The sequence below is a fragment of the Empidonax traillii genome, unplaced genomic scaffold, assembly GCF_003031625.1.
Source record: "Empidonax traillii isolate 1590-97213 ecotype Southwest subspecies unplaced genomic scaffold, ASM303162v1 scaffold1392:size131462, whole genome shotgun sequence".
Lineage (NCBI taxonomy): Eukaryota > Metazoa > Chordata > Aves > Passeriformes > Tyrannidae > Empidonax > Empidonax traillii.
In genome coordinates this window covers 73675-89622 of record NW_020956585.1, presented here as the reverse complement: position 1 = coordinate 89622, position 15948 = coordinate 73675, and the positions used below count along the sequence as shown (strand labels likewise).

The following is a 15948-nucleotide window of genomic DNA, read 5'->3' as shown; positions in this document are numbered from 1 at the left end:
TGCTCCTCCCTGCCTCATGGTGCCCATTACACCCCAGCTCCAGCCCTCAATGCCTCAGTACTTACTCTCAGGGACATGGACTTCCCAGGGGACTGGGATGGTGGGGCTGTTGTCATTGACATCCATCACCACCACGGTCAGTGTGGCTGAGCCCACGAGTGGTGGCGTCCCTCGGTCCATCGCCGTCACCACCAAACTGCAGGAAGGCACAAGGGTCAGACGTGCACACACGTGTAAGGGAACACCTCACACGTGAACACCACCTGGGAGATGCACTGCACACGTGCACAGCACCTGGGACATGGACCATAAGTGTGCACAGCACCTGGGATATGCACTGCAGGTGTGCACAGGGCTGGAGTATGTGCATGTGGTGGGGAAACCATGCACAGCAGCCAAGTGTCTGGGGTGATGGACCTGTGAGGAGCATTCCCTGGAGGTGTCTAAAGGCAGACTGGAAATGACACTCAGTGCCATGGTCTAGTTGATAACACGGTGACTGGTCATAGGCTGGACTCAATGATCTCAGAGGTCTTTTCCAACCTAATTGATTCTGTGATTCTGTGACCTGGATGGCATGTGTAGGAGAGCATATGTGGGGCAGTGGGTGTGGGTACAGGGAGGGCATGATGGGGCAGGGCAGCAGGTGTATGCACTCCTAAGGCACGTGTTGGAGTCTGGAAAGTGTGTGGGTAGAGGCAGAGCACCTTGTGGGGGTTGCAGGCAGGTGTCTGGGGCTCTCTGGCTGCTAGGGAACACTTGGAGCCTCTCTCGAATGGTGAGAGGTTTGTGGATGGAAGGAATGCCCCAGGCCCCCCACACTGGAGGACAGGAGAGAGGGACCCACACCCTCTGGAGCACAAGCTGGGGGGAGAAAAGGGCCTGGGGGGCTGCACCTGAGTCAGGTGTGTGGGAAAGGGCAGGTGAAGACTCAGACTCTTGGTGGGGTGTTTGCAGGCATTTAATATGTGTGCAGGCAGAGTGGCTGAACGTGTTCAGAGCATGCAGACATGGCGGGGGGCCCAGAGGGCGTGGCTGGATGCAAGGGACATCTGGGGGGGCTCCGTGTAGTGCAGCAGCATGGCACCATGTGGCAGGACACAAGGATGCTGTGCTCTGAGGTGGGAAGGGATTGAGCAGATGTGGTGTGGATTAAGCAGGCAGGAAGGGAGATGGATGAGCCCAGGGCCCCCTCACAATCTCCTCAGCTCTGCAGAGACCCAGCTGGGCCATGCTTGGGCTCATCTTGGCCATCTGTCTCCTGTGCCCTTCACTCCCACACTCACGCTGACCCTCAGTTCCTGCTGCTCGCAGAGCCATTTCACAGCCAGGCTGGGACAGCTCTGGGGGCACCACGGACAGTGTCCCCTGTGCCCTGGTGCTGTGCTGCATAGCTCTGCCCTGTCCTTGCACCCCCAGCCGGGCTGCACTCACCGGGTCTGGGACCAGATCTCCCTGTCCAGGATGGCGGTGGTGGTGATGGTGCCGGTCTGAGGGTCGATGTGGTACAAGCCTGGCATTGGCAGGGACTGATTGATGGCGTAAGTCACCTGCCCATTCGCTCCCTGGTCCAGGTCATCTGCCAGCACCTGCAAAGCCACATGAGATTCAGCTGTGGAGCCCCTGAGGCAGGACCTGTGTACAGGTGCCAGGCCCAGGCCCATGTAGCCCCCACCCCCTCATCTCACCTAGGCCAGGGCTGAGGTGTCCCCGTTTGTGCCCCAGCCCTACCTGAATGACAGGTGAGTCATAGCTCTGTGACTCCCAGATGAACGCCACGTAGTTCTGCAGCTGGAAGCGGGGCAGGTTGTCGTTCACATCCTGAAGGATGAGGTTTATGGCCATAAAGCCGAAGGAAGCCACGGTCTCTGCCTGGATCACCAGGCGCAACCGAGGGCTGGCCTCAAAGTCCAGACTGCTAGAGTCCTGCACCGAGATGGCACCTGGGAGGGGGAAGAGTGGGATGGGGAAATGAAGGTGGGGGGTGATGCACTAGCATGTCCACCTCTCATCCATCCATCCCTCCGCTCATTCCTCCATTCATCCATCCCTCCCTCTGCCCATCCATCCATTCTCAGATGGATAGGACAGATACACTGAGCCCTTCCCAGCCCTCTCCACATGGGCAGCTTCTCATTCTCCTTGAGAACTGCCCCGGGTGATAAGTTCCACACCTTACTGGGAACAAGCACCTCCTGCTGACATTACAGCATGTGAGAGACCCCCACAGAGGTGTGAAGCAGAACAAGCTGTTCCTATCATGACTCAAGCTCATCCAGCTCTGAGCCAGAGTCACCAGTAAGAGCCTTGCACAGGGCTCTAAGGACAGACACCAACTGCCACCCACCTGAGCCATGGGCACCCTGGATGCTGCAGCAACAAGGTGTTGCTGTCCTACCTAGGAAGGAGAAGGGCAGCCAGCAGGATGTACTAAACCAGCTGGCAGAGTGCCTACAGGCACGTGTTCACAAGGAACAAGGGAGAACTGAGCTCCTATGGCTGAATTTCTGCCCCAGGAGTCCTGCAGAGCCTCTCTGCAGCCTGTTCCAGCATCCACATGAAACCAGCAGCTGAACCACTCCAGTGGCAGGGATGCAGTGGCAGCATCTGGAACAGCTGTGTGGCTTTGGACAAGCCTGGCCTGTGTGAGAGCTCTGCCACCAGCTTTGCAGGGGACATGGCGACAAGGGTTCCAGGGCACACAGTGAACCAGACCACACGTCCAGGAGTGGACACGGGTGGCAGCTGCCCACACAGGGACCTGGTTTGGGGAACAGCCACGTCCTCACCTCCTGCCACCTGCAGGCTGGGAGCTGGCTGCGCTGCTGTCCCTCCTTACACCCCCTGCCTCTGTATCCCTGCTGGGCAGCTGACATAGGGCAGGGGTCAGATCCGTGCCAGCCCTTCTGGTTGGCCTCCTCCAAACCCTCATGTCTGCCTACAACACTGGCCCCTTGCCCCAGGAGAAGGCCGGGCAGCATCACCTACAGGCACAAAGGATTCACAGACAGACATGTTTTAAGGGAAAAATCTTGTATTCTGGAAATCTGGAAAAATCTTGTATTTGCTGAGGACAGTGTTTCCTCAGTGGAATGAAGTGGCAGTGCCACAGTGACTGTGCAGAGCCAGGATGTGCCCAGGGTGTTCTGGGAACCATGGGCACACACGGCTTGAGCAGGGGCACAAGAAGAGGATGCAAAGGAACAGGGATGATGGGGAGTGGTCCTGTGCCCCCACAGCAGTGTGCCATGCAGACCAGTGTCACAGGCACTGTGAAGTCACACAGCTCCATGGCCACGCTATGCTCACTTCCAAACATTAGCCTCACACAGACCCACTCCTGCGGTTGCAGCAGGAAACCTGCAACTCAGGCCCCTCAGGACTTGGTGGGACCATGACCCTGAGGGGGCTGAGACCTCCTCTTGGGATGCAGGGGGCTGGCCTGGCCTCCCCGCAGTGCTGTGCTGTGGTGTGGGGGGGCTCACGATGACACCGAGATGCCAGAGGGGGCCATGCAGTGGCTGACGGGACGCGTGGTGACAGAGGACTGCTACAGGCACCCTGATGTCAGATGGGCTCTTCTGCATGGCTGAGCACTGCCTGCTGTAGCCATGGGTGACTGACAGAGGCCAGTACTTGGTCACGGTGCCGAAGGATGCACACTGTGCTCTCCCACGGGTGGCTCACAAGCACCTGCAGAGTGGCCATGGGCTGAAGAGGGCACAGGCAGTGTCAGTGAGATTTCTTGGGTCCCATCCTGGACCCAACCACCATGTGGGCACAGGAGAACAGGACTTTAACAAGAAGTTCTTGCTGCATGTCTGGGCTCTGACGACCAGCTTTCTCATATCACAAAATCCCAGACTGGCTTGAGTTGGAAGGGACCTTTAAAGGTCATCTAGTCCACCCTCCCTGCCATGGGCAGGGACACCTTCCACCAGCCCAGATTGCTCCAAGCCCTGTCCAACCTAATCTTGAACACTTCCAGGGATGGGGCAGCCACAGCTTCTCTGGGCAACCCATGCCAGGGCGTCCCCACCCTCCCAGGGAAGAATTTCTTACCTATATCCCATCTAACCCTGTGCTCTGAGATTTTGGGGTAAGGTCTAGTTCTGGGAGGACCACAAGAGCACTGGGAGCAGTGCTAACAGCCACTGGACAGGGCAGTTCCACATCCCAGTCCCAACACCTCTCAACTGACAGAATTGGGTACAGAGTTGTGAGCAGTGTTCCCGAGCCCTGGGGGCCTCTGAGCAGCCAAGCATGGGCAGAGCTCCCCAGGTGTTCCTGGAGCTGTACCTGAGCTGGGCTGGATAAGGAAGGTGTTCCTCTCGTTGCCGCTGACAATGCTGTAGGTGATGCGCCCCGAGGAGCCCCCCGTGTGCACGGCCTGGACACTCGCCACTGCAGTGCCTGGGAGAGAGAAAGGGTGTGAAGGGACAGCAGAGCCTTGGGGCAGGTGCCAGAGGGTCAGGGTGGCATGTGGCAGCACCTGCTGTACCACAGGAGCACTGCTCTGCCTGAGGACACTGCTGACAGGGAACACAAGAACTAATGGTAATGCTGGGCTGGGAGCCTGGAGTTGTGGCACCTGTCCATGACCCCTCTGTGGTCTGTGACCCTGGAGACCTTCCAGGAGCACCTGGGTGTCCGTGGCTGCCTCTAGTGATCGGAACACCCTGAGGCCAGCCCACAGGGACACCATCCTGACCAGCCTGGGCACTGGAACGCTGCAGTCCCTTGGGTCTACCCAAAGCTTAATGGGGCTTCCCCAGACCCTGCAGTGCTCCCTGGTCTGAGCTCCCCACAGCGCTGCTCCCACCTCCCCTCCCATCCTGTCCCATTCCATCCCAGTGCTTGCTGTCACTGCCAGCAGGTACCTGGGGCGGCATTTTCGGCCAGGGCCACGTCACTGGTGCCACGGGGAAAGCGCAGCCCGCGGTACGGCTCCTCCTGCACGTGGATCACCACCACCCCAGTGGAGGAGAGAGCCGGCTGCCCCAGGTCCGTGGCCAGGATGAAGAGTGTCCGCTGGCGCTGGCTGAGCGAGCCCAGGGGCTGCAGAAGCTGGATGTCCCCCGTGTAGGAGTTGATGGCGAAGGCAGAGCTTGGGGTGGCAAGTCGGTACAGGATGGAGGCGTTGGCTCCTGCGTCCCTGTCCTCGGCCCTCATGGTGGCCACCACCTGTTTGAGCGGCGTGTGGCGGGACAGGTTGACAGTGAGTGGGCTGTGCAGGAAGGCCGGGGCGTGGTCATTGACGTCTCGTACTGTGATGGTGACACGCACGGCCGCGCTCTTGGGCTCCCACGGCGCTGAGTCCACTGCCTTGGCCAGGAAGCTGTAGCTGGGCTGGCGCTCCCGGTCCAGCGCCTGGGCGCTCCGGATGTGTCCACTCTGTGGCTCCACCTGGAACATGCCCAGCGACTCATTGCCCAGGTAGTAGGAGACCTGCCCGTTGGTGCCTTCGTCGGGGTCCTCGGCCACCAGCTGCAGCACCAGGGCACCGACTGGCAAGTCCTCTGGTACCTCCACCGCGTAGGTGGCCTGAGCAAAACTGGGTGTGTTGTCATTGAGGTCCAACACCTGCACAGTCAGCGACATGGTGGCACTGCGTGGGGGAGAGCCGTGGTCCTGCACCACCACTGTGAGGCTGTAGGAAGCAACTTGCTCCCGGTCGAGGGCACGTGCAGTGGAGAGGACACCAGAGATGGGGTCTAGGCTGAAATCCTGCCCAGGGTCTCCATCTGGAAGAGAAGAGGGGGAATAACAAAGCAGCATGACTATAACTGGGATGAGGAAGGCCCTGGACAGCAGGAAGCCCACCACCACGTGCCCTGGGGGAGCGGGGAGAGTAGGCCCAAGTGGGACCAAACTTCCTTGGGTCAGCTCCATTTGAAAAACTGACTTCAACCACTCACAGGCCAGTGCTGCTGTCATGGGGGCTCCCCACATAATGTGTGGCAGGATACAGCAGAGAGCTCACTTCGCAATCTGTGAATTCACAGCTCAGAGCAGTCAGGAGAGGTGTGGAACTGGTCTAAGCCCAGGAAACCAGACATGAGCCTGGGGAATGAGGAGTGGAGCCTGTCCAGACCTTGGGGTACTCTACTGGGGGCAGAAAAGTTCGAGGGCTGAGAGGTGGCAGTAGTGCAGTGCAGTTTGGAGCAGGAGAGAACTGAGGTGGGAAGGGAACCTGCTGCTGGTGATGTCACTGGAGCCAGGGGAGCACAGAAGAACCACGCTTGCCCAGCTGTGCACTCCCACTGCACCTCACCTGTCACCCGGTATTCCAAGCGCCCGTTCTCTCCACCGTCGGGATCAGTGGCCCGCAGGGTGTAGAGTGCCACGCGGCTCTGGTTCTCAGGGACCTCCACGGAGCAGGACTCACTCTCCAGGTGTGGTGCGTGGTCATTCTCGTCCCCCACTGTGATCCGCACGGTGGCCTTGGAGAGGCTGGGGGGCAGGCCAGCGTCCCGCGCATACACTGCAGGACACAGAGAGCGCCCTGCCAACCGGGAGCTACGGCCTTGGCGCCATATGCCAGTGCCCAGGCATGGAAGCACCAGCATTCCTGCACCTCCAAACCACTCCACAGGCCTGCTGTGCCCCACAGACACCCCTCCCTCCCCGTGGGCTGCCTTCCCTGCAATGCTCCCCCTCCAGAAGCAGGGAGCCAATATCTACCCCCCGGCCCCCTGCTTGCTGCCTCTCGTCACCTACCCGTCAGCACATGCTGCTCCTGCTCCTCCCGGTCTAGGGGACGCGTGGTGACAATGAGCCCTGTCTGTGGGTGGATGGAGAACGGCCCCCCAGAGAGACCCCCATAGGACACCTGCCCGTTGGCACCTGCGGGGAGGAAGGAGGTCTGACAGTGGCCCTGAAGCAGCCCAGTGCCTCATTCAGCTCCCAGCCCTACACCCCTCTGCTCTCAGCTCCCACCTGGGCTCACAGGCTGAGAAAGAGGGTGGGCTTGCTCCCTGGGAGCAGAGAGGTGTTTGGGGGTCCCAGCCCAGCCCAGCTGATAGGGGTGCACATGGCCCAAGGAGCCTCTGCAGAACAAAGGCCACCGGCCAGGGGGAGCAGAGGGAACCACAATCCCTGTTCCATTCTCAGCTTCTACCAGGATCCAGGCCATCTCCCACCTCCAGGCCAGGTGCTGATCCTTCCCTTTGGTCAGGCAGGCTCTCCAGACCAGCAGAAGCAAGCAGGGTATGCCCAGTCCGGGGGCTGCATGTCCAGATGGACCCTGACTGAACTGGGCAGCCCGCTCCTGTGTGTGTCCTCACCCAGATCCCGGTCCGTGGCCAGGACCTGCAGCACCGGACTGCCGGCCGGCAGGTTCTCCATGATGTGGGCTTCATACTCGGGTTTCTCAAAGGCAGGAGCCTCATCATTGACATCCAGCACCAGCACGGTCAGCAGCTGTGTGGCGGAGCGGCGTGGGAAGCCGTGGTCCATGGCCACCACCGTCAGGTTGTGCTGTGCCACCTCCTCCCGGTTCAGGGCCCGCACAATGGAGAGTGCACCTGTGGGTACAGGAGAGGGGCGAGCTGGGACCAGTGGTGCTGGGGCGAGCTGGGACCAGTACCACTGGGGTGAGCTGGGACCAGCGGCACTGGGGTGAGCTGGGACCAGTGGCAGTGGGGTGAGCTGGGACCAGTGGCAGTGGGGCTGACAGCTCTTGGGATAAGTCTGCTATGAGGCTGCAGGCACTGGGGTCTGCTAGGACAGACAGGTCTCAGAGATCAGCAACACTGCTCCAACCAGATACTGTGCTTGGGGCTTCCTGCACCCCTAATCTCCTTCCTCCAGGCTTCCCAGCCCCCGGTCTCCTCCCACGCACCATGCAACATCCCCATGTACCTCTGCACCCTCCTCAGCCTCCACGTTCCCAGTGTTCATGCTGCCACCCCTGCATGCTCCTAGCCCTCACCAGTGCTGGGATTGAGGTGGAAGCGGCTGTCGCCATTGCCTGCTCGCAAGGAGTAGCTCACACGTCCATTCTCTCCCAGGTCGCTGTCCTGGGCCACCACGTGCAGTGCCACGAAGCCCGTGGGCTGGTCCTCCATGATGCTGACAGTGGCCGGGGAGAGGAAGATGGGCGTGTTGTCGTTCTCATCGGTCACGAATACGCGGGCGGTGACGGCGGCCGAGCGGCGCTGGCTGACGTTGCGGGCCTGGTCCGTGGCCTCCACCACCAGCAGGAAGGAGGCAGCAGCCTCCCGGTCGAGGCCCTGGCTCAGGGTCAGCTGCCCTGAGCGGCTGTCGAGCTGGAAGGGGGCCCCAGCGGGCTCCAGGTGCAGCAGGGTGTAGCGCACCTGGCTATTGGGGCCTACCCCATCCCCATCCAATGCCTGGAAGGTGAAGATGGAGGAGCCAGCCTGGGCATTCTCCGGCACCACGATGGTGATAGGATCTTCAGGGAAGGTGGGCGCCTGGTCGTTGCAGTCCTGCACATGGATCTGGACCAGCACCAGCCGGCTGGAGGGATAACCGTGCTGCGTGTCCTCGGCACTCACCTGGAGCACGTGCCGTGCTCCAGCTTCATAGTCCAGCTCCCGGGCAGCATAAATCTCCCCTGTCACACTGTCAACCACAAAGGTGCCGTCCCCACCACCTCCTACCACCGTGTAGGTCAGCTGTCCTCGCGCAGGGGCATCCGGGGGGGCCACCGAGCCAATCACAGATCCCGGCTTGATCCCTTCGAGAGGGTGCAGGGTCAGCACGGTGGCATCAGGCCGTGGCAGCACACGGGAGGATGGCAGCACCTGCGAGGAGAGGCAGCAGTGAGGGGCACGCGCAGGGGGCTGTGTGCCAGGGCACACGCTGGAACACAGGAGGGTCCTTCTGGTCCTCAGGGTACACTTTTCATTGTCAAGGTGCCCAAGCCCTGGCACCAGAGAGGTGGTAGAGTCTCCAGCCTTGGACACAGCCAAAAGCCACCTCAATGACCCCGCCTAAGCAGGGGGCTGGACAAGGTGACCTCCACAGGTGCCTTCCCTCAGCCACTCCTTGGTCCTGTAACTGTCAGATAACACAAAGGCAACAGACAGCAGCAGAAACAATCATGCAAACATAAGCAAGACTGGGCAAGAAGAGAGGTCATGCTCATCCCAATGGGATGTACAGGAAGAGAGAGAACCCAGTATGACCCCAAGATAAATAAATACTATCTCTAATTTTATTAGAGATACTAGCGTTATGTAAAGGTAATTTGGGGATGAGGTGCACCTGTGGATGGGAGAGAGAATGCTGAAAAGGCCACCGCAGTGTGATCTAAATGGAAAACCCACTGAAGAACTCAGTACACTGCTGTCAAGGCGCTGGGAAAAATGGGAATAAAATCAAACCTGTCAGCCCAGAGGGGATCAAACCCAGCGACTGTCAAGCAAACCCTGTGTTACAGGGATGCAAACCAGCACACTGGGGATGGCCAGCCTGGCCCCAGTGCTCTGGAGAGTCCAGAATAAGCTTTGCTGACAAGAACTGTTACAGACATGGTGTAAAAGGAAATGGTATCAAACATATAGTGGGTAGCTGAAGGCAGATGTGCCAGGCTAACACCGGCTCTGCTCCTCAAGAGAACGTGGTGTATTGCACCTGCCTGCGCTGAAGCTGGGCTCTGGTATGGGAGCACACATGGAGTTCCCAAACTAACAGGGGAAAGGCACAGAGCGGGGACGACTGTGTGACAGAAAGGGAAGTGATGGGCAGGGCTGGTGGGGATGGCACAGCATGGAGAGTCAAACGGCCTCAACACCTGCAAGGACAGGGACAGGAAGCTGTGAAACAGTGTTTTGTGAGAGTGCCTTGATGGGGGGAACCAGAGACTCTGTTGTAAAAGGAAGCTCATTATTAACAGAAGAGAAAGGATGTGGCTGTCCAGGCAGTACGAGGCAAGGAGTGCCGAAGTGACAAAGACGTCAGAATGTGCTGTGGGTCAGAACAGACATCCTGGGGGTCAGAACACCAATTTCAGTAGATGGGAGAAGAATGGAAGGGAAGAATGGATGTCTCTGTGCAGGGGACATCTGAATTCTTCCCTGCACCAAGGTATCTAGGACAGAGTTGGCTGTCCAAGGCTTAGAGAAGGCAGAACTGTGGTTGGCCACTATGGAAATGAGAACATGTGCAGGGGCAGATGGACCCATCTCTTCCCATTTCAGGTTCTCCACATGGATTTTAGGGTTGGATCAACAGCTGAGCAAGGGCTGAAGGTTCCCAAGGATGAAGGTGGTGGAGGGTGAGGAGGCAGGGAGAAAGGCTGACAGCTGGAAGGTGTTCAAGAGGCAAGGGGTAGATGGTACAGGAGGACAGGGACAGGAGGAACTGGAGGAGCTGGGATGCAGGGACAGGAGGAGCTGGGTACTGGGTACCTGGACACGAACGATGGCTGACGTGCTGCGAGGCACCGCGCCGCGGTCGCTGGCTGTCACCGTGAAGATGTACTCGGCGCGGTCAGCCCGACGCAGAGCTGTGGCCGTCCGCAGCTCTCCAGTAGCCACGTGAAGGGTGAAACGCTCTGCCCAGGCTCCTGCAGAGAGAATTGAAACGCTGCCAAGGAGGAGGGAGGGCAGGGCAGGGCAGGAAGGAGGGGGAGCACAGTGTGGGGGTCCTGGGCAGTGGGCACCCATCTGCCCGGGTGAAGGCTGCAATGCAGAGTAGCATCGATTCGCCAGTTTTGGAGCTCATACCTATCAGTGAGTAGATGATGGTCCCATTCTCCCCCTCGTCAGGGTCCTTGGCCTGCAGGGAGGCGACCAAAAGTCCCGATGGCTTCTCTTCCAGCACCTGCAGCACAGCCCAGGGAGCAGCTGAGTGGCACAAGGCACTCTTCAGATCACCCCCACAGCTCCCCAAGCATGGCACGGGGTCTGTGCTCTCCTGCACCAGCCCTACATCTTACCCATGGCACAGACCCCTGGGAGAACCTACAGGTTGTGCCTGAGGCTGGAAACATGGAGGAGTCTGCAGTGACACTGGCCAGGGGAGGCTCTGCCTTGCCAGTCCTCCTTCCTTTTTGCCCTGTTTCAAAACCTGCTCAGCATGGTGGGGGCACACTGCAGGGCTGTGGGAGGGCACTGGTTCACCCATATTACACCCAGAGCCTCTGCAGATAGGAAAGTGCAGGGCTCCACAACAGTCCTGGTTCCCTCTGCCCCAACAGAACGCTCCAGCTGCCAATGCCAAGGTGTGAGCCCTGACAGCCCAATGCCAGCCTCCCTGGCTGCAGCCAGTCATCTCCTCAGTTCCCACAGCCAGGCTGGGAGGTTTGCCACCTCTGGAAATGCAACTAGCAGATCTTCCTTGGCTCAGGCACCTCTACTCGGGAATTTTCCCTTCCCTCCTTTGTTTCTGGGTAGCACTGACTGTCTCTGGGCACTTTAGACCCATGTTTTATGCTAATGCAGCACAAGACTATTGAGAAATCAATCACACACGTGCTCAGGTGACCTGATGTCCTGAGGGGAGTTACCAGCTTCCCCTCAGAGACCACACGTAACAGCACTGTACACAAACACCTTTCCTGGATAGTTATGGAACTGGACGCATCCCCATCAATGCTCCTCAGCACCTGTCAGGTTTTGGGATCACCCTCAGCAAACATCCCTTCCCTGCTGCAGATAAGCCTCCTCCAGCACAGACTCCTTGGTGGAGCAGGATTCCTGCTTGGCACAGGCCCTGCAGTTCCTTCCGTCCCAGCAGATGCCAAATTCCCACCCCAAGGGGACAGACCTCAAGCATTCCCATCCCGTCAGCACATCCCGAGGCACAGACCACTTTTCCAGACCCAGCTGTGCAGGGTGATCTGTGTCTCCTAATGCATTCAGGAGAGGGACAAGTGGAATCTGAGCAGGACTCTGGAGGAGAGGCTGCGGGCTCCCAAGTGAAGGTGAGGGCCGGGGCTATTGCCCAAGCTGCTGGCACCGTGCTGGAGCCCTGGAAGGGGAGACCAGAGGAGTTGGACTCATTCAGCCAGGCCAAGCAGTGCTGGGACTGCGCTCTGTAAACATTGGGAGAGGGAGGGAAATTCCAGAGAGAGAAGAGAGCTTTTTAAGCAAAAACACAATATTGGCACGAGAACAAATAAGTATAAAATGGTCAGAAATTAGTTTAGGCTGGAAATGAAGAGATGGTTTCTAGTACCAGATCAAGGAATCTGGAACAGCTCTTCACAGCAGCGATGGAGGCACAGACCTAAATATAGCCTGGCCCTCCACGAAGGGAGAGCTTGCGTGGACACCTCTGCATGGGGCCACACTTCAGAGCCCCTTCCAACCTCTCCCCACCACCGGCTGGGGCAGGGTCTGCCCTCACACTGTCCCTGCTGCCCTCAGTCCAGACATGAGTGGCTCCTGCTCAGTGGGCAGGGACATGTCCCCCTTCCATGAGGAATCAGACCTCTCCAGGGAAGGCAGACCTGGCAGAGGAGTCCCATGAGCAGCACCCACACAGCCCCACATCCAAATGCCAGTTCAACTGCTCAAACAGGAATAAACAGCAATAGCAGTGGCCTTGCCTCTGCAAACTGGTGAGAGTAGCCAGGCCACCTGAAGGTTGCTGCAAACACCAGCCTGGTTCCAAGTTCACAGAGCCATTCTGGCCACAGGCCAGCTCTGGCAGGGGCTGGCAGTGGATATACGGAGAAGATGTGAGAAACATGGTATGTGTGGAACAATCCTGCTGTGAACCTCCCCGGCTCCCAGCCTACTGTGGCTCAGACACTTCCTGAGCCACAGATCGTATTTGTGTTCAACAGCCTTTGATGGATATTTTTTTCTTTCCATGAATTCATCTAGTTTTGAACCCATGCAACTTTGGGCAATGATTTCACAATTTAATTATGTTCTGCATGAAAAAGTGCTGCCTGTGTTTATTTTAAACCTGCTGCCTGGTCAGTTCTTATGGAGCTGCCCAGTCTTGTGAAAAAAGCAACTTCTCATTTCCCCATGACTCTCTGCACACCTCTGCGATATTCCTGCAGCTTTATCCATGCCAAAGAATGTCCAACTATTTCCTTTCTGCATGGAAACCATTATCTGCCAGAGATCCCATTAACATCCTTTTCTGAGCCATTTCTAGCACTTCTGCTCACTTAGGGAACAGAGCCGGGCAGAGAGAGTGAGCAGAATCTAAGGTGTGGTAATGATGTTTTCTTTCATTCTCTGTTCCTTTTCTAATTAAACTCAGCATCTGATTTGCCTCTTTGCCTGTGCTGAGCCTGGGGTGACACTTTCACAGAGCCCCAGGCTTCTCCCCAGACTGAAGCAGCCAGTTCAGAGCCCACCACTGTGTAAGTCCCATCAGTGTCTCTCTCCAGTTAGCAGCAGTGATTTCATCTCCCATCATCTTTCCTGACTGAACAGCGAAAGATGATTCTTCTACAGTTTTTCACTGGGAGCCCTCACCTTGATTGCTGTGAATAGACCAGTGACATCAACCTTCACCTCTTCAGGAGGATACAGCCAAACAGCAGCACCAAGGGCACCCCCTCTGTGAAAACAGACCTCTTTTTCCTTCCCTTTGTACCCTCTCCCCTCTCCTAGAGACCATTCCCTGGGAGGATCCATTATTGCAGACCCTTCGCAAATGCCCCTGGTCCTGCCAGCGTGTCACCAACTTGCTTCAACTTAGAATTCCCCCCACAAGACACTCCTCCAGCTGATGCTGGAAGGTGCTGACATGAAACCCTCCTCTGCTTTGCCTGATGAACACCAACATAAACGCAGCACCAAGCATGTCTGCAGGGAATCACGGAGCTTTGTGTTATCGTCCAGTTTTCACTTTTCCCTCCAAGCCTCTCTTCTACACCCAAACCATGGCTAACAGTGGGCTCTTCCTGCACTTCCTCTCCCTATTTCCAGTAGGAGGTTGCAAACCAAAGTGCCCCAACAGGTGTTTGCTCAGAGTCACTGCAGCATTTACCTGCCCTCAGGGCTCTGAACCCATCCCAGCTTTGTCCTGTCCCCTGAAGGACACATCTGCTTTTGTGGTCCCTTTGTATAAGCAGAGCCCTCCCAAGCCCTAGCAGGGCACTTGCAGCGCTTCGTGCCCCCAGGCACTGGGATCAGCTGCAGATCCTGCCATGCAGCATGTCACGGGTGTCCCCACACAGGAGCAGGGCTCACACAGACCCTGGCTGTGAGCACTGCTGCATTGCAGAGCCTGTCCAGTGCAGCTCAGCCATGCTGTGGCTGGCTGCTCCCTCACCTGCTCTGCTCCCAGAGTGTTGCTCAGAGAGAGGGCAAGACTAACTATCTTCTCTGCCTCCTTCAGGCCCTGGGAGATGCATTCACCCAGGCCAAATCCTACTAGCATTGCTCCCAGCAGAGCAGGGCATGCGAGAAGGCATCTGGGCAGGGGATGGCTGCACTCTGGAACAGGAAGGGAAGCAGCAATGAACAGGGAAGGCCTGGCTGGAGCTGCAGAGCGTCCCCAGGTCCTGTGTCACCCAGATGGGCAGTGACCACCAACACAGATCTGCCTGCTCTGACCTGTACAGTGTGCGTGGCTCAGGCAGCATCTGTGACAGAGAGTGGTTTCTATCACCTTGATGTGTCTGAGCCAGCCCCACGTGAGGGGCTTTGAGCACACAGCCTGATGTGCAGTGTCCAGCCACAGGCTGATCCTGTGTCAAGGAGATGAGGCCAGGGCTCTGGCTGCTCACCCTGCTCTGCTGCTGCCAGTGATCCTTGGCCGACTCCTGTGAGCCCTTGCCCCTCGTGCAGCTCTCAGGGACACAGCAGATCAGAGGCAGAAAGATGAGGGGCTGGTCCTCACCCACTTCTCCTGAGGAGCACCCACATAACTGTGTCTGCAGCACATGCAGTGCCTGGTGACTGCTACCACCAGAGTCCTGAGGGAAAGCTGGGCTGGCAGCCACGGCAGATTCCCAGAAAACCACTGTGCGTGCCAAGCCCAGCTGTGCACTGCTTTCTTGACCTTCCAGAAATAAGTGTGGCTGTACTCAAAATCTCCAGATCTAGGTGATGGCATCCTGCACCTTCCCACTCACAATTGCTTACCCTGGCTCTTCTGGGTCAGGTTCAGGGGTCCTCTTGCCATCCCTCCCTGCCGGCACATGCAAGCCAAGAGCTTCTGTCTGCTGGCCAGTCCTGCTGGTGCCAGAGCCCTCTGCAGACCTTGACTGCCCTGTCACCAGGATGTCTGCATTGCCCAAAGACATTGCCCATCCTGCCAGTCAAATTGGCCAGACTGCCCTGACTGCTGCATAGATCTGATTCGTGCCTGCTCATCTCCCACCCCAAAACTCTCCTGGGTCTCCCTACCCCTCCCCATCCCCCAGCAGAACCACCTGCCCCATATCCAGAGGCCACCTGATCCCTGCCTCAACAGCACCCCAGCCTGTGCCTCTACCTGCACGGGCAGCTCCTGACCACTGCCCACATGGAGGAAAACAGGAGCATTGTCATTCTCGTCCAGCACGGTGACATAGATGGTTCCAGTGGCACTGCGGGGCGGTGCTCCCCCATCCTGTACGATCACCAGGAGCTGGAAGCTGGACTGCTGCTCCCGGTCCAGGCTGTGCTTGGTGCTGACCTCTCCTGCGAAGGAGAATCCCAGAAGGGTTTGGGTTGGAAGGTAACTTCAGGCCCACCTTGTTCCACCTCACTGCCATGGGCAGGGACACCTTCCACCAAACAAGGTCGTCCCAAGCCCTGTCCAACCTGGCCTTGAACACTTTCAGGGATGGGACAAGCACAACACAAGTGGGAACACAGAGGTGGGGACACAGAGGTGGGGACACAGCTCAGCCCTCGAGATGCCTTAGAGCAGAGCCTGTGCTCAGCTGTGTTGCTGGAGCCCAGCACTGCAGGGGCAGGAAGATGCCTATTCTGCTGCTGCACTGGCCTGGCTGCCATCACTGCTGTCCTGCCCTGGGCTTTCCCACCAGTCAGCCCCACCTAGAAAGCCAGGAGTCTCTCA

The 15948-nt window shown here is 58.1% G+C and overlaps 1 protein-coding gene across 1 annotated transcript in view; it reads right to left on the bottom strand.

The window, feature by feature from the left end:
* DCHS1 (dachsous cadherin-related 1) overlaps nt 1–15948 on the bottom strand; it is a 42597-nt gene that overhangs the window by 6716 nt on the left and 19933 nt on the right. The window contains exons 7-18 of the mRNA XM_027907020.1: nt 15379–15566; nt 10695–10791; nt 10377–10534; nt 7934–8768; nt 7287–7526; nt 6721–6846; nt 6275–6484; nt 4881–5744; nt 4300–4413; nt 1732–1943; nt 1435–1589; nt 66–196 (exon numbers count right to left, since the gene is read on the bottom strand). Coding sequence (XP_027762821.1) covers nt 66–196; nt 1435–1589; nt 1732–1943; nt 4300–4413; nt 4881–5744; nt 6275–6484; nt 6721–6846; nt 7287–7526; nt 7934–8768; nt 10377–10534; nt 10695–10791; nt 15379–15566 — 3330 coding nt within the window. The remainder of the gene's footprint in view (nt 1–65; nt 197–1434; nt 1590–1731; nt 1944–4299; nt 4414–4880; nt 5745–6274; nt 6485–6720; nt 6847–7286; nt 7527–7933; nt 8769–10376; nt 10535–10694; nt 10792–15378; nt 15567–15948) is intronic.